The 25,976-nt window shown below is 35.9% G+C and overlaps 1 protein-coding gene and 2 pseudogenes across 2 annotated transcripts; 2 read left to right on the forward strand and 1 right to left on the reverse strand.

Moving 5' to 3' along the window:
* The first annotated feature begins 1,915 nt into the window (after positions 1 to 1,915).
* On the forward strand, positions 1,916 to 3,547 carry LOC125217784 (uncharacterized). The gene has a single exon (XM_048119319.2). The coding sequence runs from the start codon at positions 2,009 to 2,011 to the stop codon at positions 3,296 to 3,298; it is 1,290 nt and encodes a 429-aa protein (XP_047975276.1). The 5' UTR covers positions 1,916 to 2,008; the 3' UTR covers positions 3,299 to 3,547.
* A 17,560-nt stretch (positions 3,548 to 21,107) lies between these two features.
* Positions 21,108 to 21,709, forward strand: LOC125218974 (dirigent protein 21 pseudogene; annotated as a pseudogene).
* On the reverse strand, positions 21,161 to 23,813 carry LOC125218973 (scarecrow-like protein 3 pseudogene; annotated as a pseudogene). The gene is made up of 2 exons (XR_016135539.1): positions 23,654 to 23,813; positions 21,161 to 23,132 (listed from the first exon to the last, which is right to left on the reverse strand). The product of XR_016135539.1 is annotated as a scarecrow-like protein 3 pseudogene (transcript).
* Positions 23,814 to 25,976: the final 2,163 nt, after the last annotated feature.

Here is a 25,976-nt window from a genome sequence, read left to right on the forward strand (position 1 = left end):
TTGTTTTTTTTAAATATTCTTTACTTTAATTCTTTAATATTTGCAAATAAATCATGAAAACGGAACTTTCATAGTGTAAATCAAGTTTTAATCATATAATATCAGGTTTAATCGTATAATATCAGGTTTAAAATGTGTAATATCAGGTTCATATCGTTATCGTGTTGTTGTCGTGTCGTATCAACCTATATTATATCGTGTCGTTAACAGATTCGTGCCGGGTGTGGGTTGTGTTTGTGTTTGAAGGTAGTTCTTATTTTCAGGTTGATACTATCCTTAACAAGTCGAGTTCGGGTTAGGCTTTATTGCATGGAAGTTCATTCTCTACTAAGAGTAAGACTACTTACCGTAACTTTTATCTCTCTTTTATTTTATTAATTACACATTAAAACTAGTGCCAATTCCAATATTCAAATTTTTTAAGGAAAGGAGTAAGTATAGTTTTTTGTTTGTCTAAACATATGCAATATATTGATCAAAATTCGTGATGTTATCATGTCTATGATGGATAGTCTTCCATTTTCATAGTATTAAAAGCTATAAACCCGGGTAATTAAAAACTCAAAATAAGTATTCCAAAAAAAAAATTATTTGACATTAGGGTTAGAATGAGAAGTGCAACACGTGTATAATAGATTACACCCCCTTTCTCTCTCACACAATGTCAAGCTTATGACACCAAGGGCAATTTTTAAATTAAGTGTCCCATTATTAGCAATTAAGAAGAATAAAACCAGGAATAAAGTATTTAAATTTGATGCTTAGTATGACCAACCCGAACCCTTATCCGGAGCATTCGGGATGCTTTTAATGACCATACAAGAATTAGTTAGCAAATCACAATTAGTCCATGATATGAATTTATATTTCAAAATGCTACTGCCAAAGTTTATGATTTATAAATTAGAAGTACGAAATCTCAACGTCTATACATTTACAAAACTCCCTTTCATGGGCATCCCAATAAGAAAATAAAGTGATAATTTTGGAACATAAGAAAATCATGTCATAATTTATGGCAATAATAGAGGGTGAGTTATATTGGGTTATAAAAAATTAATAGTTAAAAAAGTATTGAACAATATACCATTTATTTTGATGGATTGATTAACTTTAAATTTGTTTGATCTTCTTATCATTGTATCAAATATGTTTTCACCTATCTATGCTATCACATAAAGTAAATATCTTTATATTAGGGCTAACTAATTAAAAATATAATAATCGTTGATCTGATTTAGATTTTCGATGCGTGTTATATATTGTTATAGTAATAGTAATAACATACTGTATTTCAAATTTGTAGCAAAACAAACACATCTAATACCATTTGAGCTCAATGCTCATTCAAAGTGGTTTAATAGATGATACGCATATACCAAATTTTTTCGTTAATATGGAAAAAATCATGCCACGTTAGTTCTCCAATCCGAAAAATCTATTTAGCTATGAATTAAAAAGTTATTATGTACTACTTCCTCCGTCCCATAGAAATAGGTTGAATTTTCCTTTTTATCCATCCAATAGAAATAATCTATATCCATTAACGGAAACATTCTCTTCTTTTTTTACTTTATCATTTATGGACTCCATCTATCACTATATTATTTCAACTTCTTTTATTCTTCTATGTGACTTTACCAATTTACCAATTATGCATTAAGACTTATATCATCTCCGGTTAGTCCATTTCTATGGGACAAGAAAGTACTATTTCACAAAATTTATGAAATATATAAAAAATAATAAAATCTTGATTAACCCTAAAACAAAAAAGGAAGTACCACTACCCAATTCAAAATAGTAAACAAGTACTAATATGACAACACTCTTATATAAATGGAGGGCCCAAGATTAGGTTAGTGGAGCGTCGGCATCCAAAAAATACTAATCTTCCACTTATTCAAATCACATACAACACAAAAAGAAAGATAGCTTAGAATCTTCATTCTTCAACCATTTCTTCTCATTTCCCATTTCCCATCTTCAAACCAGAAACACAACCACCATGGTGCAAAGAAAGCACACCCTCCTCCATCTCCAACCCGTCCACACCCATCACCATGACTCCGCCACGAAGAGCCCTCGCGGCGCTGACCTCAAGGCCAAGAAGATGAAGAAATCCGCCCCTATCAAGCGCCCCAAAGCGGCGACGCCCAACTACATGAAGCCCACCACCAGCTCCGACGCCAGAAAGGAGCAACCGCAGTCGAGATCACCATCCCCGTCGAGCAAGAAAAGCGCAACGAAGCCGAGCTTCAAACCCTCTAGTAAGACCGTTGATGCAAAGACAGCTACATGCTCCTCCACCTTGAAAGACTCCAAGTTTCCTCCTTTTCTTTCCCTTAACAAAAAAGGCCACTCTGATATCAAAGTCTGCCCCTACACCTACTGCTCCCTCAACGGCCGCCGCCACCCGCCCCTGAGTTCCTTCATCTCGGCTGCCAGGCGGGCCCGAGCACCCCCTGCTCGACCCGATGATGATCCTTTCTTCGTTGAAATTTACACGGCCCCGCAAGAGCGAGTCTCTGATCAGGAATCCTTCGACGATGATAACACTTGTATGGATTGGGAGAGTGGTTATGGATACGGCGTGCTTCTGCAATATGATTACAAAGCAGAGGATGCAATGGAAATCAAACACGAATTTGTGGAGGAAAAAGTTGTCTGCTTCGATGAGGTTTTGATTGATGAAGCCGCGCAGGAGTCCTTTGATGAAAACGGCGGCTTCGACTCTAATTCCTTTTCTAGCAGCGAAATTTCAACACCTCTTCAAGAAGAAGAAGAAGAAGAAAAAGGAGGAAGAAATGAAGAATATCTGGTGTGTGATGCCTTTTCAAGCAGAGAAATTTCAACACCTCTTCAAAAAGAAGAAGAAAAAGAAGAGAAAGGGGGAGGAAGAAATGAAGAAATTTCTTCATTAGATGTTGTAATTAAAGAATATCTTCCAAAAGAGGACATGATTACTCTGCTTCAGTTTGCAGCTAGCTCGAAGAAGATAGCAGAGGAAGGCGATGAAGCGGTAGGTTTCAATCCACGAGCACCGAATTTCCTGGATGTGGAGGAGGATGCGGAGGGGGAGAGGGTTGATCTGAGGCATCAGGATGTGAATGAGAGGAGGAACTCAGAGGAATGGATGGTGGATTATGCACTAAGACAAGTGGTGACGAAGCTCGCCCCTGCTAAGAAGAAGAAGGTTGCTCTGCTTGTTGAGGCATTTGAGAGAGTCATGCCATTGCCATTTGATCACCACTTGACCCAGTTTGATCACCCAAGGTCTATGCTGGCTTGCAGCTGATCAGGTAACATGTTTCTCTGTGTTGAACAATAAGTTTATTCAGAGCAATCTGCCTAAGTTTGTCTGCTGTTTTGTTTACTTTTTATGTGTAGCCTTGAGCTATTTGTGTCCTGTTATAAGCTGATGTTTGCTGGTTTTTTGTAAACTCCAAATCCACTGTCTTAGTTGGAGAGTTGAACTAAATCTATGTTTTGGTTAAAATGTTAACATATGCTTACACTAGCATCAAGAAAAAGTTTTACCAGCCAATTACTACTATTGTATTGTTCTCTGTTATATGGGTGATTTTGCTACTAAACCCTTGTTTTATCAAAATCACAGAGCAAGTGTAAGAGGTATGGCTATGACATTCCAAACACGACATGACATGATAATCTGACACGAATCTGCACGAAATTAATAGGCTTGGGTTAAAGTCTTATTGGGTGTGTGGTTTTATCGAGTTGAAATGTTAAGCACCTGATAATTTTGGATTGGTTTCAAGTTAGATGCGGGTTGGATACGAGTAATCCATTAAAACATAATACTCTCTCGTCCCTCTACAACTGAGTTGCATTCTTCTTTGAGTTGTTCCACTATAGCTGGGTCATTTTTATTTTTGGCAAAAAGCGATACATTTCTTCTCTCTTACTTTACTACTATCTCTTACTTTATTCTCTCTTCGTCTCTTTATCTTTTTGTTTCTACTTTATTCTCATTTTACTTAGCTCACTTAAAGCAATTTTTCTTAAATCTTGTGCTACAAAGAAACTCGTCTACTACATAGGGACGGAGGGAGTATTACTATTTATTATTTTTTTTAAATTAAGCTTTACTTTAATTTATTTAATTTCTTGTAAATTAGGTTAAAGTCGTGTAAAACAGATTTTTAACGTGTAATATCATGTTTTAATAATTTAGTATCATGTTCGAGTCGTTATCATGTCGTGTCAACACATACTATATCATGTCGTTAATGGGTTTATGTAGAGATGGAGTCGTGTTCGGGTTTTTGTCGGATTAACGATTTCCTTAAAATGTCATATTCGGATTAGGTCTTATTAAATTTTTATTAGACTGACCCAATAATGACCTAATCCACACATTTGCAACCCCTACTTATACTCTCAAAATCATTTATTACTTAATATACTATTCAAATTTTTTTTTTTTTTTTTTTTTGTATTTTTTCTTGTTCTATGGTACAGTAATATGAAATTATGAATTTATGAACAAAAAAAATTATTAATTTTACTTTTATTCCTACACTAGTATCATGTCCTTACGATGCAAGGACCACGATATTTTAAAAAATTGACCTTAGATTATAACTTAATTTAAAAAATTATAAACAATATCGTTATATGACATTGTACAAAAATATAAGAAAAAAAAACAAAGAATTATGTCATTTCAAAAAATTGATTTACTCACGGGCACCTATAAAGGAATCAAATTTATAATTTTATTTAATGCTCAAATAAACATATAAAATTTCAAAAAGAGTTATCTTCTTTAGCTTATAACATTATAATCCAAAATCAAGACCAAATCTCTACCTTTAGATTTTAAAATAAGTGGATGAAATTAAATCTTACGAATCTCAATAAATAGTAGATAAAATATCAACAAAAGGGTAAGATCGTCATTTTGTTATCATATCATAATTTTCTTGTTTTTTTACATTAACATATTGTATTACAAATATCAACACAATGACATGAGTATTTCAACACAAGTACACGAAAATATCAACCCATTTTTATTGAGAATGCATTATATTGAGATTTTACATGCATTATATTGAGATTTTATATGCATTATATTGAGATTTCGTCAAATCATTAACATATACGAAAACTGAAATAAAAATCATCAAACTTCACCATCTTATCATAATTTTCGTATTTTTTTTATATTAACATAGTGTATTACAAATACCAACACAAACATGAGTATTTTAACACAATTACATGAAAATATCAACACAGTTTTATTGAGATTTCACATGCATTATATTGAGATTTTACATTCATTATATTGAGATTTTATATGCATTATATTGAGATTTCGTCAAATCATCAACATATACGAAAACTGAAATAAAAATCATCAAATTTCATCATCCAAACATCGTCGGAACATATGCAATTGACATCTCATTAGAATCCTTATAAAATTACCTTTAATTTGACATATTTTTTGCGAAAAAATAATTTAAATTGAGAGAGTTATGTAAATTTAAAGTTTTAGGATAATTTAATAAGAGGGGATTCACATTAATACCCTTTAATTTTATTTAATAATTATTTAAATTTAAAATATATTATACTTGATATTATATCAACCACTAGATCTCATAATCTAATGGTCAAATATTAATCTTAGCTTTGGATTGTTAATTAGTTAGCAATTGATCACCTCCCATTTTAAAAATATATTAGAATTTAATAAAAAAAAACTAAAAACATCTCTGGTACTAATTTCAATATATAAATCCTAAAATGTAAAGAATTATTTTTAAATAAATATTAAACCAATTCAAATTAAATTATTTATATTTTATTATATACTCCCTCCGTTCACGAAAAAAGGACACATTGTGAATGACACGGGGTTTAATGTGGAATTGATAAAGTAAAAAGAGAAGTAGTATTAGTGGAATGTGGAGTCCATATTATTAATAAGAGAGAATAGAAAAAAGTAAGAGAGGAGTAGTGTTAGTGGAAAGTGGGGTCCATATTATTAGTAGGAGAGAAGTTGTTGAAAATTTTCGTTTTTTAGATGTGCTCTATTTTTTATGGACAACCAAAAATGACAATATGCTCTTTTTTTTTGGACGGAGGAAATATTTGATAACTCAATAACAACAAATTTATAAAATTGATATGCAATAAATAATCAATTAAAACATTACTAATGATTCAAATAATATTAAATAGTGACAAACATAAAAAACAATACTACGAAGAAAGAGATTCTTAATCACCACGCGTCCAAATCCAAAAGTTTAAACGTGCTCAGTTAAACGTGGCCTTATATTCGCAGATAGACGGAGTACATATCATCTTGGCGGCTTTGGAAATACCCGATTGTCACTACCACATTTTATTAAGAATAGTAAAACTCAATTAACAATGATTAGGGGTGGAAATTAAAAATATAAAATATAAAATAGAATTTGAGAAAAGGTACATGGACAATTCATATAATTACTGTTAATTTCTCATATGTAGGGTTTTTTTCTGGCCGCTGCTGCTCTGCCTGCTGTTCTACTCCCGCTATTATCTGCTCCTGCTCCGTTGCCTACACTTAATTTTTTAGTTGTTCCTCTACATTCTCTGCAATTATCTGCTTCTACTCTGCTATTATCTACTGTTACTATCTGCATCTGCAATTATCTGCCTGCGACTCAATTATCTGCCTGCTCTGCAATCTCTGCAATTATCTGTGTGCTGCTCTGCATAAGATTTGCTCTCGTTTCATCACGTCTGATCTTAGACCGCCTATCGGAACCACCATTAAGCTAAATGGTTCCAACTATATGCTTTGGTCCCGTGCTTTTCTCCTATTTTTGGGATCATAGAAGAAGAAGAGTCATGTTCAAGCTGCCCCGCCTGCTCCTACAGATGCCAACTACGACACTTGGATACCAGCTATCAGCCAGAATATCATGTGCTTGGATACTGCCAAAGCCATGTGGGATGCTCTACGGGAGATGTTCTTCAATGACAAAAACGTCTCTCGAGTATTTGAATTGTATGAGAAACCTTTCTCTCATACTGAGGATACTCACTCAGTCAATGATTACTTCTCTACCCTGAAAGGCCTTGCTGATGAGATTTTGGTTTATCATCCTCTTTCCTGTGATGCCACAACAAGAGCAAAACAATAGGAGGAATTTATGGTAGCAAAATTTTTGTCAGGTCTTAATGCTGATCTCCAGCCACTTCGAGATAGCTTGATGGCTAGTGATACCATTCCAACGTTGTCTAACGCGTTGTCTCGCGTTCTTCGTGTCTCCACTGGGCGCACGGAATCCACCTCTTTTGAGAGTTCAGCTATGTCTGCTCGCGGTCGAGGTTCGTATGGTGGACGTGGCCGTGGACAGGGACTTGGCCGAGGTCGAGGAAGAGGGTTTCATGATCGACTATGTGATCATTGTGGTCGTTCGAATCACGAGTCTGATAAATGTTGGAAGAAGTTTGGCAAACCAGATTGGGCTAACAACACTGAGTTTACTGCGCCAAGTTCTTCATCTACTACTGATGCTTCTACCTCTGTAGCTGCATTTGCTGTGTCTCCTGGTAAGTCTTGGATGTTGGATTCGGGTGCCTCTACCCATATTACTGGTACAAAATCCCTTTTGACATCTTTTTCTCCATCCTCTCTTCCATCTGTTCGTCTTGCTGATGGCAACTATTCGCCAGTAACTGGCACTGGTGTTGTCAAACCCACTACTCATATCACTCTTGATAATGTTTTGTTTGCCCCAAATTTTCCAGTCAGCTTAATATCTATTGGTCAGCTAACAAAAACTCACAATTGTTCTGTCACTTTTTATCCTTCATATTGTATCTTTCAGGAACCTGCAGACAAAGAGGACGATTGGTGGAGGACATGAGCGTGGCGGTCTGTACTATTTGGATCCTGTTTCACCTATCTCTCCTAGTGCTCCCTCTGCTGCTGTGTCTCCATATCAGTGGCATTGTCGTCTTGGTCATCTGTCTTCTTCCAGTCTTCGTAGTTTAGTTCCAGTTGAGTCTGCTGATTTTAATTGTGAGTCATGTGAGTTGGGCAAGCACCATCGCACTTCTTTTCCTTCTCGAGTCAACACTCGTAGCTCTGCCGCTTTAGATCTAGTTCATTGTGATGTTTGGGGTCCAAGTAGGATTGAGTCTAGAGGGGTTTTCAAGTATTTTCTAATCCTTGTTGATAATTATTCTCGTATGACATGGTTGTATTTGCTTAAACAAAGAAGTGAAGTCTCTACTGTTCTCAAATCCTTTTGTCATGAAATAAAGACACAATATTCTGTTGATTTGCGTATTCTTCGTACTGATAATGCTCTTGAGTTCACACAACAATCTATATCATCTTTTTGTGAATCTCATGGTATAATTCATCAAACCTCTTGCTCTCACACTTCGCAACAAAATGGGGTAGCCGAGCGCAAGCATCGTCATGTTTTAGATGTTGCGCGTACTCTTATGTCTCACATGCATGTGCCTAAGTATATATGGTCTGATGTTGTTCTTACTGCATGCTTCCTTATTAACAGGATGCCATCTAGTGTGTTGCATGGGGATATTCCTTTTTCGTGTCTTCATCCTAATAAACCTCTTTAACATATTCCTCCTCGCATTTTTGGGTGTACTTGTTTTGTTCATGATCTTACTCCTGGGTTGGATAAGCTGTCCCCTCGCTCTATTAAGTGTGTTTTTCTTGGTTACTCTAGAACCAAAAAGGGATACCGCTGCTTTAACCCTCTTACCAAACGTCATTATATCTCAGCAGATATCACCTTCTTTGAGTTTCAGCCTTATTTTACTCATCCTCAAACTAAACCAACCAGCCAGTTAATTCCTACTCCTATACCTACTGACAGAGCCCAGGAGAGCAGTGCAGATGTGGCGTGATACGTGTCACTCGATCTAACAGGTCCAGAGGATTCGACTAGACTTCAGAGGCTAAAAGATCATGAAACTTATCAGAAAGGGGTCATTGGGTGCACTCTGTCCCTTCAAAAACCTCAACCCACTATACTACAACTTAGCATAGGGAAGTAAAGGATCGATCCCACGAGGACGAAGGTGCTACGAAACTGCATTTGAGGATGTTTTGGGAAAAAAGGGTTAGTTGCTGCCACGCAATTTTGTGGGTCGAGAACTTAAGACTACTGGGTCTGAGAGATAAGCGAAAATTTACTCTACCTATTGGGTCTAATAGATCAGAAGAACTTTACTCTACCTACCGGGTCTAATAACTGAGAGCGTACGGAGCATACATGACTTAGAGAAACTGAGATATTTTTAAGTTCTAAAACAGCTGGGGTAAACTTAACTAGAAAGGTTTTCCTAATTTGGACAGACAAGCATAAAGCAAAAAGCAAGACAAGTTTCCTTAAACTACCAGCGTCTGGAAAAGCATGCAGAAAAGTAAAAGAGACAAAGTGGATCGTACTGACAGGTCTAGGGGACATGCAGAAAAAGCAAAGTACATGCTGAAAAGTGCTGACATAAAGCAAATCTGGTTCTAACTACCAACAACTTCATCTTCGTCGGGAATCAAACGAGAATAGCAGAGAAAACAGAGTTTTAAACACCATGAAAACAGAGCAAACTTTAGATCTAGACTTAAAACGAGAAATTAAAGCCTAAACTAACAGATCTACGCTACTGGACCTAAAGGATGCAAAGAACAGAAAGTAAACAGCCATACTCATGCACAACGTAAACATCAAGCACCAAATATACGAAACTTCAACTCCGAAACACCAAGATTCAACAAATCCAAACATCTCCATATGCAAATCCCCAACCTCCAACAACAAACCAACAGATCTCAGCTCCAAACATCCAACAACAAACAAAGAACGAAAGCTAAAAACAAGAGATGAACATAAACTCAGATATATCCAACCAAAAGCAAACATAAACTTCCATAATAACTAGAAATAAGTCTGAATCCAGCAGATCAAAGTCAGAAGCTAAAGTTGTGAACTAAAAAACCACAAAGTACTAAACGAAAGCAATAAAATTGTTTCTTCGCCTTCACAAGGCGGTGTTACACAACAAAATAACGATGACGATGAGAACCACGGTGGCTAGAATCCTCCATGTCCAAGTGCGCAGCAACACGAAATGAAAATTTGAGGTATGGAACTAGAACTAGAGCTAGGAGAGCGTAGAAGTGGCTGTTCACGGTCTTTTTTTTGTCCTTCAAGGTTGAGCTCCTTATATATTCGAGGCTTTGATCCCTAGGGTATCCCCCCTGGTGATTTTACGCTCCTGCCCTTGAGTAAGACTCTTTCAAATAATTTGCTCTCGCTCCATTCTGCTCCTGTCGCCAACTTTTGATTCTCCCAGGTCAGAACGACGACTTCTGATTTTGCTTCAATTTCATCTCTTTTGCATCTTCCAGGTCCGGTAACAGCAACTCCTGGGTCCGGCAGATTTACTTCGCACCTGAACTCAATAACGCACATTAGCGCCCCAAATGCACAGAATTTTAGCCCTAAACCGATGCATGAAACGAGCCTTATCACCTGCCCAAACTTTTGTTTCTCCTATGTCTTCTGCTCCTCCTTTACAGGTCTATACACGACGTCATCGACCTGCAACAACCTCTGAAATAGTACCAAATACGGTCTCATGTCCACTGCCACAGTCATCTTCGCCTCCAGCTTCTGAAGATCCAACTCCTCCTGATGAGTTACCCATAGCTATTCGCAAAGGTAAACGTACTTGTACCACCAAACACCATGTGTCTAATCATGTTTCCTTTACTCGCTTGAGTGCTCCTTTTCGTGCCTTTGCTCTTTGTCTTTTGTCTACAGTGATTCCAACTTCTTACCAAGAGGCACTCAAACACCCTTTATGGCGAGCCGCTATGGATGAGGAGATGCGAGCTCTCTTGAGTCGTGGTACTTGGATATTGGTACATGTCCCTAATTCGGTAGATATTGTATCTTGCCATTGGGTGTTTACCATAAATTTCTTGCTGATGGTAGTATTGATCGATGTGGTACTTGGATATTGGTACATGCCCCTAATTCGGTAGATATTGTATCTTGTCGTTGGGTGTTTACCATAAAATTTCTTGCTGATGGTAGTATTGATCGATACAAAGCTCTGCCTGTGGCCAAAGGGTACACACAAACTTACGGTATTGACTACTTTGAGACGTTCTCGCCCACTGCTCGTATGAACTCAATCTGCATTATGTTCTCTTTGGCTGTTAATCTTTCGTGGACCATGTATCAGCTTGATGTGAAGAATGTTTTCTTGTATGGTGATTTGACTCTGACGGTCTTTATGGGGCAATCTCCGGGTTATGTTGCTCAGGGGGAGGATGCTACTAAGGTTTGTTGTCTCAAAATGGAAATTTATGGCCTTAAACAAAGTCCCAAGGCGTGGTTTGATAAGTTCAATGGTGTTCTTGGAACTATTGGTTTAAAGCAATGTAATTCTGATCATTCGGTCTTTGTGCGACATCAAGCATCGGGCATTGTCATTCTCATTGTGTATGTTAATGATATACTCATGTCTGGAAGTGATGTTCGTGGAATTGAGGAAACTAAGAAATATTTGCAGCAACATTTTGTTATCAAGGATTTGGGGCGTCCTAAGTATTTCTTGGGAATTGAAATTGCACACGGAAGTTCTGCAATGTCTCTATCTCAGAAAAAGTATGCTACAGATTTACTGAAAGAAACTGGATTACTTGGAACAAAGCCTGTTGATACTCCTATGGAAGTTGATCCAAGTGTTTGGGATGAAAGTGGAGAATTCTTGGAGGATAAAGCTAAGTATAGACGTCTTGTTGGAAAGCTTATCTACATGACAGTAACAAGGCCAGATATTTCCTTTGTTGTTGGCTTGGTCAGTCGATTTCTAGATAAGCCTAAGCAAGTTCACTGGGATGCAGCTATTCGAATTCTTCAATATATCAAGAAATCTCCCGGTAAAGGATTGTTATTTAAAAAGAATGGTCATCTAACATCGAAGGATATTCTGATGCTGATTATGCCGGTTCTAAGTTTGATAGAAAGTCTACTTCTGGATATTGCACCTACTTGGGATGAAACCTGATAACTTGGCGAAGTAAGAAACAACATACTGTTGCGAGATCGTCTGCTGAGGCCGAGTATAGAGCTATGGCTCATACTGCTACTGAGATGATTGGAGTCAAGAATCTAATTGGAGAACTGGGGTTCACTTTCAAATAACCTTTACCTATGCATTGTGATAATCAAGCTGCAATCTACATTGCTAATAATCCAGTTTTTCATGAGAGGACTAAACATATAGAAGTCGATTGTCATTTCATTCGAGAGTGTGTTTTGAATCAGACAATTACTACTCCTTTCACTTCATCGGCCAACCAGATTGCTGATATCTTCACAAAACCGTTGCCTGTGAAACGTTTTTCTGAACTTTGTACCAAGCTGGACATGATCAATATATATGATCCAGCTTGAGGGGGAGTGTTAATTTCTCATATGTATTCTGTCCCACATCGGTTATGTAACATAGCCTAGCTTAGTCTCTTGTACTATATATATGTTACATATGTTGAATAATTATATACACTACTACTTCCTCCACTATGTCTCTTTACTTTACTGTTCTACAATTACAAAGTACCTTAGAGGGAATACTTGAATAGGATACGCTCGATCATAAATATTCGAGCTAAAGGTTCATACAATACGATTGATTCAACGTCAGAATTTCAAGGGGAAGCAAAATTTATCTTGCTTGAATAGCATAACAGAAACAATTTAACACGGTTCCATGTATGATGACATGAACCTCTGAGAGTACTGTACAAATACAAAGTAAGCGCCACTTGGATCAACACCCTCCACCACTACATCACAGCTCAATCTGCACATTTAGAAATACATGCAGGGCTGAGTACAAAGGTTCTCAGTGAATACATTGACAAAAGATACAATTATACATTGAAAATATTGTTATAAAAGCATGATCTCACCAAATTCTCTTAAAAGTTTACGTCTGCAGACTAAGTTCTTTCTATACTTCGCCATATCTGAACATCCTGTGATGGAAAAGTGGCCACTTTCCACGGTCATCGGACCGGCCAACCTTTAAGATGACACATAGTCCACGTGTACACTAGTCTGAGTAGGGACTCTCCCCTTGCTAAGACTCGAATTCGATTTATAATTTTTGGCATAGCACATTCGGTATAGCCAAAACATATAGGCATCATACATAAAACAAATCATTTATGGCAAGACAACATCATTTGCATAAATAAATATTATCATAGGTGCATATCATTCGCTTTTATTTATTTCTCGAAGCTAAATAATTTATTATCTTTTATTGGACAAGGTCCATCCTAGGAATTTAACACGAAGTGAGTTAATAGTGTTTTACGGAATTTGGAAGCATACAGGGTGAACTTTTCTATCCTAATGTGGACCGGAGATTTAGTTATTGACATTAATTAATCGAGAGATTAATTAATTTAATAAATCCGATTATTCCCTTGAATCAAAATCATAGAAGCTCACTTAATTAAATTAATTCAAAGAAACTTAAGTCGAAGCAACTAAATTAGTTTATACATATTATTTAATTAAAATTAATCTAAAGATTAATTAAATAAAGTTCAAGAAATAATTAAAAGAGCCTACAAAATTAATTTAAAAGAGGCTTTCGTAAATATCTTAGCCCAGCATAATTAAATGAAGATTTGGGCTCATACTTTGACTTTCGGCCTAAGTTATAATAATATGAGCCCAGTCTAGAGCTTAAAACACAAAGGCCCAAAGTTGTAAACTTTTTATATTTTAAAGTTATACTTTCAATTCCTTATTTGCAAACACACGCCTCCAACCTTTCTCTGCTCTTTCATCCGTCTAGTAGAAATACATTAAAAACAAAAAATTTCATTCTCTTTTGCTTTATCATTTATGGGCTATATCCATCACTACATTTTTTTCAAATTCTTTTATCCTTCTATCTGACTTTACCAACTTTATCAGTTATACATTAAAACTTATATCCTCCACTTAATCCATTTCTATGGGACCAGTATTTAACAAATTTTTGAAATAAACTCATCCAAATTAATTTTCAAGAGTAGCTGACAAACACAGATTTTGCATGTTTTTAAGGGCTAGATTTGACTCGTTTTAAATGTCAATCATGCAAATTATGTTCTTAAATTGCATATGTTATACATTTGGTATTTTTAATGTGTTTGTTGATCAATGATAGAAAAAGATAGATAAAAAAGTGCAAAAAGGCCAGGGTGCAGCAGCCTCTGTTCGAGCCCATTCTTCCTTCAGATTTGGAGTCCAATCAGTAATTTATGCATATCATTCTCTTTCTCTTCGAAAGAGCTTCACGTGGATATCTTGCACGTCTCAATCGAAATTGTGTGGAGAAAGTTATGACTATTCTACGAACGTTGCGCAGTGCAGTCAAAGCTGACGGGAATTTAGGCGGAAATTCACGGAAGAAAATATATTATTATATTGTGAAGCCCAATCTCTCCCATTTATTGTAGGGCACGAAAATTATCAAAGCAAAACCTTTTTGCACCCTATAAATACCTCTTAACCTAATTCATATTCTTCCATCTCAGAGCCTCCAATCCTTCTCCCTCTATAGATTCTTCCATTCCATCTTCCACATTTAATTCATCCATCTTCCATTGGAGCGGAGCTCTGCAGATCCAGGCAAGAGAAGTCTGAAGATTGAAGATTCAACCTTGGGTTTTATCAATTTCTTCCATGTCTCGTACTTTATTTGTAGTTTTTACTTGTCTATGAGTATAACATCTTTTGTGAATTTTTTGGTGAAGATATTCAATTGATTTTCCTTGTTAGCTCTTGCAGTTATTTGATTTATCCTTGTGCCTTCAATATTCAATTGATTAGCTACCTTTTGAATACATGTTAGAGTTTATTAGAGTACGCGGGAGGCGAAATAATTGACTTGGACGAAGGATAATTCACACTTTAATTCAATAGAACTCGGGAGAGTTGAGGTTTCATGTGAGGTCATTGGTCTTACAATCTTTTAGAGTTAGGTCTATGAATTAGAAGGGGACTTCAATTATTACACATAATCTACGGATTTCTCACCTCGGGTGGGGGTTTTAATCTAGTTAAGTGACCGACTTAATAACTCTAGAGACCGTAATTTAAGGAAGTCAATTGTGTTTTGAATCCTTAAATTCTACTTTCTTACGCATGTTTTGTATCATATGTTTTTATGCTTTCTTTTATTTGTTTATTTATTTTCTGTCTAGTTTAATAAACCAAACCTAAAAATCTCTGTGTCTCTAGATAGTATATGCTTAGTATATGGTAGTCAGTTGCAATCTTATTCTAGATCTACCTTGTATACTTGCAGGTATTTTTAATAAATAGTGCATCAGTAGCGGCGTCGGTTTTCTACACGATCGGAGGTTCAAAGGTTTTCCGATCATTCTAAAATTTTATAGGAAGGTAAATAACTCATCCAAATTAATTTTCACTGAAGGAAAATAAATTTGAATTGTTCGATCTTCCTTTATTAATTTCCAAAGGTGTTGCCATTTTAAGGTGCTTGTTTTCAAAAAGATCAAAAGACGATAGCACTTGTAATTGGAAGAAATTAGATTGTTCGATACTAAAGTGAGCATGCTTGGTTTTAAGGAGAATTTTTCTAAACATGCTACGGGGTTTCTCTTTTCTAAAAATGCATGCTTGAAGTAAGAGATTTTGACTAAAAGACTTACTTAAATGAAGAGGTGCAAAAGCTCGTTGAAAATACTTGGTGCTTGCTTGGAAACTTGCTCGTGAAAGAGGCTTTTATGGTGTAGTGTTTGAAATTGTTTGAGGGAGAAGCCATCTCCACTTTATACTACTTCTCCGACAAGGAAGTATATACTATCACTATGGCATACGTACTCCTTTGCATGAAATTTGGGATAACACATCATGACTATGAAAACATTTAATTGTCGTGTGGTAGTGAACATTGAAAATGAGGATATGAATCATGAGGTATTTTAAAAACACGTTTCTGACATGCAACATAAAACTATGAATCCACTATTCAAACTATTCAAAGCACTATGCATACTATTGACGACACTATTTGTCTGTACCTTTTTACCATGTAAAAATTACCACATATTGACGGGTCGTTTCATTTGCAGTAGCATGCTTCGAGAATTGGAGTTTCCCGAAAACAGCGCACCGCTGTCATAACTCGTCTTTGTAAAAGCATAGATATACTTAGGATCATTTTCATCTTGTAGAGAAATGACTCTATTTTGTAAATGGATATTTAATATCCGTTTGAGCTATAGTTGTACACGTACAACTGTTTGCTAACTTGAATTTCCTTAGCCGTCAAACTCATTGAGCATAATTACTTCTCGCAGGCACTTGATTAATAAAACCCAAAAGGATTTAAAATAACAAAACATAGTAATTTGAAGTACTACTCACTTTAATATAAGCATTTACGTGATATACGAACGTATTGATAAACGTTAAAAGTTATTAAGAGAACGGGGGTATTACACCGATGTCTCTAGAAATTATAGATGCTCACCAACACTTTAAAATCCAAAGATGGCCCTGAGTTTAGCCACCACCCCAAAGAATCCAACCTCCTCAACAACACTGTTATCCTAACATCCCCCATCACCATACATCAGCTCCTTATTTCTTTCACCTCTATCATCACCATGCCTGCTAGCTTTATATTATGCACATTTCTCACCTGTAGACACTCCAATCTCCCTTAACTCAACACCAAACCCCTTAAATATTTGATAACCGCAAGCATTAAAACCATTAAATAGTGTAATGCATTTAAACTTCTAGTAATATATTAGAGGTCAATATATCAACACGATAACATTAAAATGTCAACACAAATTAAAAAATGTAATGCATTTAAACTTCTAATAACATATTAGAGGTTAATATATCAACACGATCATATTAAAATGTCAACACAAATTTGTGTTGATATTTTAATATATTGTGTTGACATTTTAAATATCAATGTCAACACGGTGTATTAAAATATCAACTAGGTTTATGTTGACATTTCAATGTCATCGTGTTGACATTTTTAATACACTGCTTTAATGAGTTAGCAGAGTTAACAACTTAAGAAAATTAGCAACGGATCACACCTCTTACTACTCATAGCAAGATTGATAGTTGGAATTGTAATACTTGGGCCATCTCTAGCCATACGCCGAATCTCATTTTGGTAAGAAAAACTTCTCCAATTATACTGCAAATCAATTCAATCGTTATTATTTTGCGTTGGTTCTGTATGCATCGACTATTGTTTCTGCACATTGCAAATGCAATTGTTGTTTCGTGGCATACAAGGGTAAATTCACTAGCGGGCACAAGGGCAAACATATAAAAAATCATGCTAGAGGCGGTTGTCAACCAACGTTTGTGGATTTCAGTACTTACTTCGGAATCACTAAGTCCAAAAACGACCACTATGTGTTGAACGACTCCTCTTTGTACAATGATTTGTGCACATGACGATCAATGGATGTACAATTCACCACAAATGGCCGCCCTCACAATATATTGTACTTCCTCTGTACACTATTAATTGATTAATTGAGTCTGTTTGACTCGGGTCGGATTTTAAGAAATACTAGTGTTAGCCCACGCGCTATGCGCGACACATAATACTTTTATAATATTAATTAAATATTTTGAATCATCACACAAGATTAAAAAATAAAAAAAATATAGCACTATATAGTAATAATACGTTAAATAATTATAGATACAAAATTAAATAAATTTTAAATTAAACAACATGAAAATATTTGTTAATTACAACACTTATCGTTACAACATACATACTTCAATACTAAAATACTATCAATATTAAATTGATATAAAATATTATATATACAACTAAAAAGTATAATGAGGACAATAACATCGTCATAAAAGATAAAATGATGACAAAACAAATAAAACAAACACATATATAAATATTAGAACAAACCATCTTAATTGTACAATAATAAGAATATCAAAATAAAGAAAAAAATTAAATAATAAAACCAAACCCCAATGTCCCGATGACTCTTCCCTAGCCTTATTTTCCTCCTTAATCTCCAAATTAATGATCTATGCATATGCGCGAAAACAAATGTGATAGTTTATGATCTTCTTCTTCTTTGCTTCCTTTCGTCATTTTGTTGCTCTAGGTGGTTTCTCTGCATGAAAATTATGGAGTGATGAAGTTGATGACAAATGTATAATGTTGTATCTTCAAAATATTATAGATAGTCATAAGCGATTTCTATATTTGTAAAAAAAAAAGAACTATTATAGCTTAGGCATAAAATTTAAAACAAAACTAATAAAAATAAAACAAACTAACATTATGAAAAAACTTAAATATGAACTAACATCGTTGAAACAAATTAATCTCATATAAATGTACTATTATAGGTAAAGAGTAATAACCGTATCGAGAAAAATTCTTCTTTTTGCAAAGAATCCGTGATGCAATGGGACAAGACAATAAGGAATGAATTATAAGTTAGCAAATCATACATATTTATAGATAAAAAGTTGAAAGTATTATATGAATTCCTTGGAACCGTGCCTAAAATCCTTGTTTCATGCATGGAAAAATAAACAATGAATAATTTTAGTTTTAGATAAATAACTAAAAATTAGTAATAAGCTAAGCATCGACACGCATACCATCCGATCATGAACACACATTCCAAGAAGATTGCATTGGTTTGTCCACGTTTAATGAACATAAACATTCATGCACCGCACTTGAATCATTGACGAAGTATTGTTAGATTGTAGATCGTTAAGGAATGTGAATTCCATGATGTTAACAAATTTTTACTTTTGCCGAAAATTTGTGATGAAGTGAGGGGAGACGATGAAGAAGTGAAATAGAATCTTGCAAATGATACATGTTTATAGATATAAAGTATTGAAAATGAATCATTAATGTTGCGGTTACAAAATAATAAGGAACAATTATATTTTGTCCAATCACTGATTTGAATATTATGAGTCAACAAAGTAACTCCTAAAATCGAGTGAGACTATTAATATTCAAAGTAATTGCCAAAGTAACTCACAATGTAAAGTAAATATAATATTTATATACATGTAATGATATTGCCTGTAATGACCATAGTAAGGGAATTAGTTATTCCATAAATATTTAAATTGATCCCATAACTTATAAATATTACAGAATAAGGACAAAATTTATAAATATTTTAAAAGAAGGCCAAAACTCGCCTTTTATATATGTATAGATAGATATAGTAGAAAATGGGTTGAAAAAGTTAGTGAAACGTGGATCCTACTTGTATATATTACTACCTCCGTCCCCCAAAATTTGCTACACTTTGACCCGACACGGGTTTTAAGAAATGTAATGGAAAGTGAGTTGAAAAAGTTGGTGGGATGTGGGTCCTACTTTTAAAGTATTAGTTTTATAATAAAATGTGAGTAGGAATAAGTTAGTGGAATATGAGGTCCACTACCAAAAATGGTAAAAGTGAAGTGTATCAAATTTTCAGAGACGGACCGAAATGGTAATATGTATCAAATTTTCAGGGACAGAGGTAGTAGTTTTATAATAAAATGTGAGTGTAATAAGTTAGTGAATGTAGAACTCATTATCAAAAGTAGTAAAAAGTAAGGGTATTAATTAATTGTGAACGGATAAAAAAGGAAATTGGTGTCAAATAATCGTGGATGGATGGAGCATTATTTGGCAGATGTCATTTATCCAAGGTGGTCTGTGTTTGTAAAGACGATAATATGTCCCAAATCTCTGAAGGTGGAGTTATTCTTTTAAAAGCTAGAGCCATCTCGGAAAGACATGGCGAAAGTCCTTCCTTTGTGGATGCTCTAAGGCTCTTCTTGGTATAATGGAATAGAATGATAGTGGAGTAGAATGAAGGTAGGAATTGAACGAAGATGAGATTGAAATAACAATTTCTTTGCATTTCCTTTGTATTTTCATAACATTACCTCAATCCTTCCTTTCTCTCCGCTTCACCGTTTCAGTCCATCGTACCTAAAAGAAATTATCAAGGATTTAGGATGAATAGTTGCAACTTACAGACTTGATAAATGCAATTTATAGAAATGAATAAAAGGAACCTCATGATTTCAATAACAAGTACTCCCTCCGTCCCACAAAAGATGTCATATTTGTGGGACGGCACGGGATTTTAGGAGGTTTTGTTTTGTGTGTTAAATGGAGAGAGAAAATATAATTTTTATATTCATGTGAGAGAGAACTTTTTCCAAAAAGTGAAATGTGACATCTCTTGTGGGACAAACTAAAAAGGAAAGTGTGACATCTTTTGTGACGGAGGGAGTACTACTAATATCCATGAATCCAGCAACCAATCGATGCATTCCACATTAGCACAGCAGAGGGATGCCAGGCTCCTAGTTGTATGGCAGACTTTGTCTGTAAGCAAAGTGCACTCATGTCTAGTTATTTTCCAACTTTAAAAAAATTATGGATCATCTTCCTCATATCTCATTAGGTTTTGATCTTAGGTTCAACACGCTCGTTTAGTAAGAGGAATAGTTATGAACCATGCCGGGGCCAGCCACCGAAATGGTATTTCGGGCAAACATTGCCGGCCCAAAGAGGTCAGGCCACCCGAGCTATGGATCCATTAGGCCACTTTTGGCAGCTGTTATCAAATCTTTAATATTTCGTGTGCATCTTCTTTCAAAAAATTAATTAGATTTGAAAAACAAGTTTCATATTTCAAACATATATCATGTAAATTCTGAATCATCTCCATCTCTCTCACTTAGATTGCAACTTATATGTCAGAAGAAAATGATCTGAAAGGAGTCCACTTAAATCTGGTTTGAAAAATCCCTCACCTAAAAGCCCACTGAGGTAATGCCTTGTTCCATCAATGTTGACACATTATCATCTTTTTCTAAGCCTTTCTTGCTTTCTTTCCACTACTAACAATCATAGCATTGAATAAGCATGTCATAGAAAAGCAAAATTACAGCAACATGCCAAGAAAAAAAACCTTATTTAAGCTCCCTCAACTCTCTCCTTACTCCCATCAACAAACTCCAAAAAATGAGCACTCTTTTTGCCCTGACCCTCATCCTTCTCTCAGTATCTGCTATACTAACCAATGCCAAATTCTCCGAGCAGTCCCTCGAACTGCAGAGTGCTCACCGTGCTGACAAGGTGAGCCATCTGCACTTCTACTTCCATGATGTAGTCAGCGGGAAGGACCCGACTACCATCTTGGTCGCAGGGAAGAGGAATGCATTTGGCATGACCACAATCATAGATGATCCCTTGACAGAAGGGCCGGAGCCCGAATCAAGAGTGGTTGGGAGGGCTCAGGGACTGTATACCCAATCCACAAAGGTTGGTGCGGCTCTGCACCTGGCGATGACCTTCGTGTTCAAGGAGGGCAAGTACAACGGGAGCTCGATCAGCATACTTGGGAACAACCCGTATCTTGAAGCAGTGAGAGAGCTGCCGGTTGTCGGAGGCACTGGAGCCTTCCGTTTCGCCCGTGGCTATGCCTTGGCCAAGACTAAGAAGTTTGTGGTGCGGACAGGGAATGCTGTGGTTGAATACAATGTCTTTGTAATGCATCATTGAAAATTTCCATCTATTAATGTAAACTTTTATCAAATTTCAGTGTCTTCTTAATAATTAACATAAGATTAAGCATCAAAATTATAATTATATGCAAAAAGTAATAGTGTTCATCTTCATCTTGGTGGTCTAAACCTCCAAGCAGAGACAGAGAAGAGTGGCTGATCCTGCCAGCAAATGACAAAGCAACCATTTTGATCTCTGACTTTGTAGCCATCATAGTTGTAGCTATGCAACAGCCTCCTGGCTTGCATCATCACATGGTAGCTCAAACACACCTTCCCAAATCCAGCTGACTCCATCCTATGAATCCATCTCTCCAGCTTCTCATGCCTCGCCCGTCTCTCCACGCCTTCACACGCAACAATGTCCTTGATCTCCCTTCCGTACACCATGCTCTCGATCTTCTGCCTCTGATCACATGGCGCGGTGTACTCCAAGCAGTCGAACAGCGCTGCGTAAAAGTTCAAAGCCTCCATCATCCTATCCATCAAGCCGGTCCCGTTGTGGTTGGATTCTTGCTCAGTCACCACCACCAGCTTCGGTGACAGCCCCAACATCCCATCCAAGAAGCCCGCCATCTTAGATTTCGTAGGCAGCAAGTCCTTGTCGAGGAAGTCCCTCAAGAGCACCCCGTTCGGGCTCTTGATGGCCTTGGCATCATCAAAGGCCAGGAGAGAATGCAGCTGGAGAACCGAGCTTATCGCGACGGCCTCCCCTGTCTTGACACGTAGGCACCCGACATCCAGACTCTCCAACTGGCTGACAATGGGATGGAACTGGAAGGGGAGGTCCAGCTTCTCTGCCTCCTCGTTCAACCGGATGGCTACTTGTTCCAACACAGACTTCTCGTGGTGGATCCCCGTGATCCTTAAATGAGGCGGCCCCTCCACGCGCGTACTTAACGCCTGGATGAGGCTGACCCACTGGGCCGGCTCGAAGCAATGCAGGTCGATTATGTGGACCACCTTCTCCCCCTCCATCGCCTCCAAGATCGCCTGGTTTGTGATCACATAAGAGAGTTTCAAAAAAGGGCAGAACTCGAAGAAGAGCCTGTGCACGAGGAGGTCCTCGGCTGGGGAGATTATCTTGGTCGAGTTGAGGGCCTTGTGCAGCCCGGGCCAGCCCTTGAGCACGCGGTCAGCCAGAGCCTCGGTGAAGTATGCTGCGATCCTCTGCATCGTGTCCCCGTTGGGAGAGGCTATGTGCGTGATGTAGTCCAGCCCCGTGTTGGCATTCTCGATGCTCCCAGCAGCGACATGCTTGGCGCAGGCCAGGAGGAGATGGATGAGACAGAGGCCTCTCTCTTCGGATTTCATCTCCCTCAGCCAAGGGTATGGGGACCCTAAGCCGGGTGATAGTGACATCATTGAGAACATCTGCAACGGAGACGAGCTCACAGACGACGATCCCTCTTCCGGAACCATATCTACCCTCTACTAAAACCAACACCCCCTCAACTGCAAATTTGTATCAAAAGTGATCACAAAAATCTAGCAAAATATTCAAATAAAAGTGACAACTAATATTAGCATGTCCTTGCATATGAAACATTCTTAAAAACATTCAAATTTACTTCAAATCTGATAGTGTCATAATCCTTATTTGATGTCTTTGGCCATGAAAATCATTATTGTGGAAGCATATTAAGATTCTTTGTTCTTACATATCTAAATAGTTGAACAAATAATTCTGATTTTCGAATAGACAATCATCTTTTAATGTCTAAATGCATTCTGATTTTAGGCTAAACGAAAAAGCTTCTTCTTCCCAAGACTTTATTTCACACCTGATTTTAGCACATGACATAGAGAGAACTAAAAAGGAGTACATTCAAAGCAACTACTACTACCAAAGAATCACCATATTCATAGAGTAATATAATATGATTAAACCATAATCAATTTCAACAAAACATAGAACACAAATGAAAAATTATTTCAAGAAATCAACAGAAACAAAGCAAAGTCAAGAAACTCACTAGTGTTGGATGCACAAAGGAGGCTAATTTGTTGAACAAAAAACTGAAAAATCAAACTCCAAAATCCCCTAGAGAAGTTTCCATGGGGTGTTGCACTTGGTAGAGAGCCAAATGGAATAAAAGCATTTGGTTGTGCTAGACATTTTCCATGGCTGCTTTTTGTGTGCATGTATGACAAATCGAAGGGGTAGATTTTGTCACTTTTGTGCTTTGTTGTTCCCTTGGGAGATGATAATTTTTTACCATTAAAAATTGGGATTGTCACTATGCATAATGGATGGGAATAAGAGCTGGCCTAAATTTGGAGTTATTCCTTAATACAACAAAGATCCAAATATGTAATGTGTGAACAAAACAAAACAAAATAAAACAAACACTTGGGGTTGTTGCTTAGTGGGAGATTGCAATGCTACCTACAAGAGTGAGACACCCCTCCATCCATTATCCTTGCAAAATAACAAGAAAAAAACCTAATTAACTAATTGTTTGATTAGTAAAGTTTTGTTTATGTCAAAATAAAGTATTAGCATTTTTATGTATTTAGTTCTTTGGCCGGTAGTCTACGATTGTTTTAGTATGTATTAGCATTGTTTAATATGTATGAAGTTCTTTGGTCGGTAGTCTACTATTGAATTTATCAATCCTAATCAATAATCTTTAGATTATAACTAATACAATTGAAATAACTGCTCATAGTATAATTATAAATGTACAAGAATTAGGTATAGTAGTCCTTATTACACAAGTCCAAAATAAAACTAAAGAACAAAAAGTATTTAGAAAAATATAATATGGCATTCAATAGGCTTTGTCGATATTGAACAAACTTACTTGAAATGTTGTAAAACAAATTATAGATTAAACTACCCGAATATTTTTAAAAAAATACCACAAGTAGTTAGAAAGGTTAAATTACGTGCATAGTTAAAATCATCAATATTTATTTCGACTTTATTCTCTTTTGATTATTTATTATTTAGCATAGTATTTTACTTTATTCATTTTACATTTAACTCACTAAATATTATTTTTTAAAAATATTTATATTGTAAAAAGTTGCTTTCATTAATTTGAGAGGAGGAGCTAGTAATATTTTTATAGCATAAAATAGTACTACCTTCGTCCATAAAAAATAGACTGGTAAAATAGACTGGTAAAATAGACTAGTTTTACCATTTTGGGCCGTCCACTAAAATTTGACCAATTTTAAAAATAGACAGTTTTAAACATTGCTAACACTACTAATAATGTCGACCTTAATCCAATAACACTACTTTCACCATATTTTCCCCCACTCTCTCTTACTTTATCAGTTGTGTATTAAAACCTGTGTCATTTATCATTGTGCATGGAGGCAGTGGCAGACGCAAGATTTCGTTGGGGGTCCAATCCATTGGTAACAACTGTCGGGTATTATTTTATGTTGGCGTAGCTGAAAATTGTGAAACAATAATAATGCAAGGAGATGAGTAATAAAATAGAAATTAAATAATATGTAAACTAGAGATATGTTGGTTAATCATGAAATAAGTTATAAAAACAATAATAAATAGTTAAAAGTGGAGAAATAGTAAATCAAGAGAGAATAATGTATTGAAGAGTAATCTCTACATTATTCTCTCTTTTACTTTACTATTTCTCCACTTTAACTATTTATTATCATTTTTACAAAACGAGTGCTCAAAAGTGACTGGGACTGCAAAAGCGGGACAGAGGCACTGGCGGACCTACACTTAATGGGGTAGGGGCTTTAGCCCCTAATGAATTTATTTTTTTAATTATTTTCTACTAAAAAGTTCTAAAATTTATTCATATTCTATACACATTATTATATAAAAGCCCCTATTAATAATCTAAGTTACCTACAAATTTGTTTTTAAGGTAAAATTTGAAAATTCAGAGGGAGAATATTTTTTCACTCCCTTCGTTCTGAGATAGATATTACACTTCAGTGATGGTACGAGATTTTAAGAGATTTTATTTTGTTTGTTAAGTGGATGGAGAAAATATATTTTGATATATTAATGTATGATAAAACTTTTTTATTAAAAATATGACATATTTATATGGGACAAACACAAAAGAAAAAATGTGGTATCTAACTTGGGTGAGATGGAGAGAGTATTATTTATGGCTTAATCTTAAAACCTAGCTATTGATTTGAGAGTTATGAATAAGCCATTTCGGGGGTGTCCGCAATTTATAGTCTCATTAAATTTTTCCATTCTAAGTAAATGGACCCCACAATTCACCTAACTCATTGTATTCACATTCGGTTATAAAATCAACATATAAAATTGGAGTTCATATTCTACTAACTCAT

This window comes from Salvia hispanica, chromosome 1 (genome assembly GCF_029641045.1).
Source record: "Salvia hispanica isolate PSC_SH4W2 chromosome 1, Shi_PSC_v1, whole genome shotgun sequence".
Classification (NCBI taxonomy): Eukaryota; Viridiplantae; Streptophyta; class Magnoliopsida; order Lamiales; family Lamiaceae; genus Salvia; species Salvia hispanica.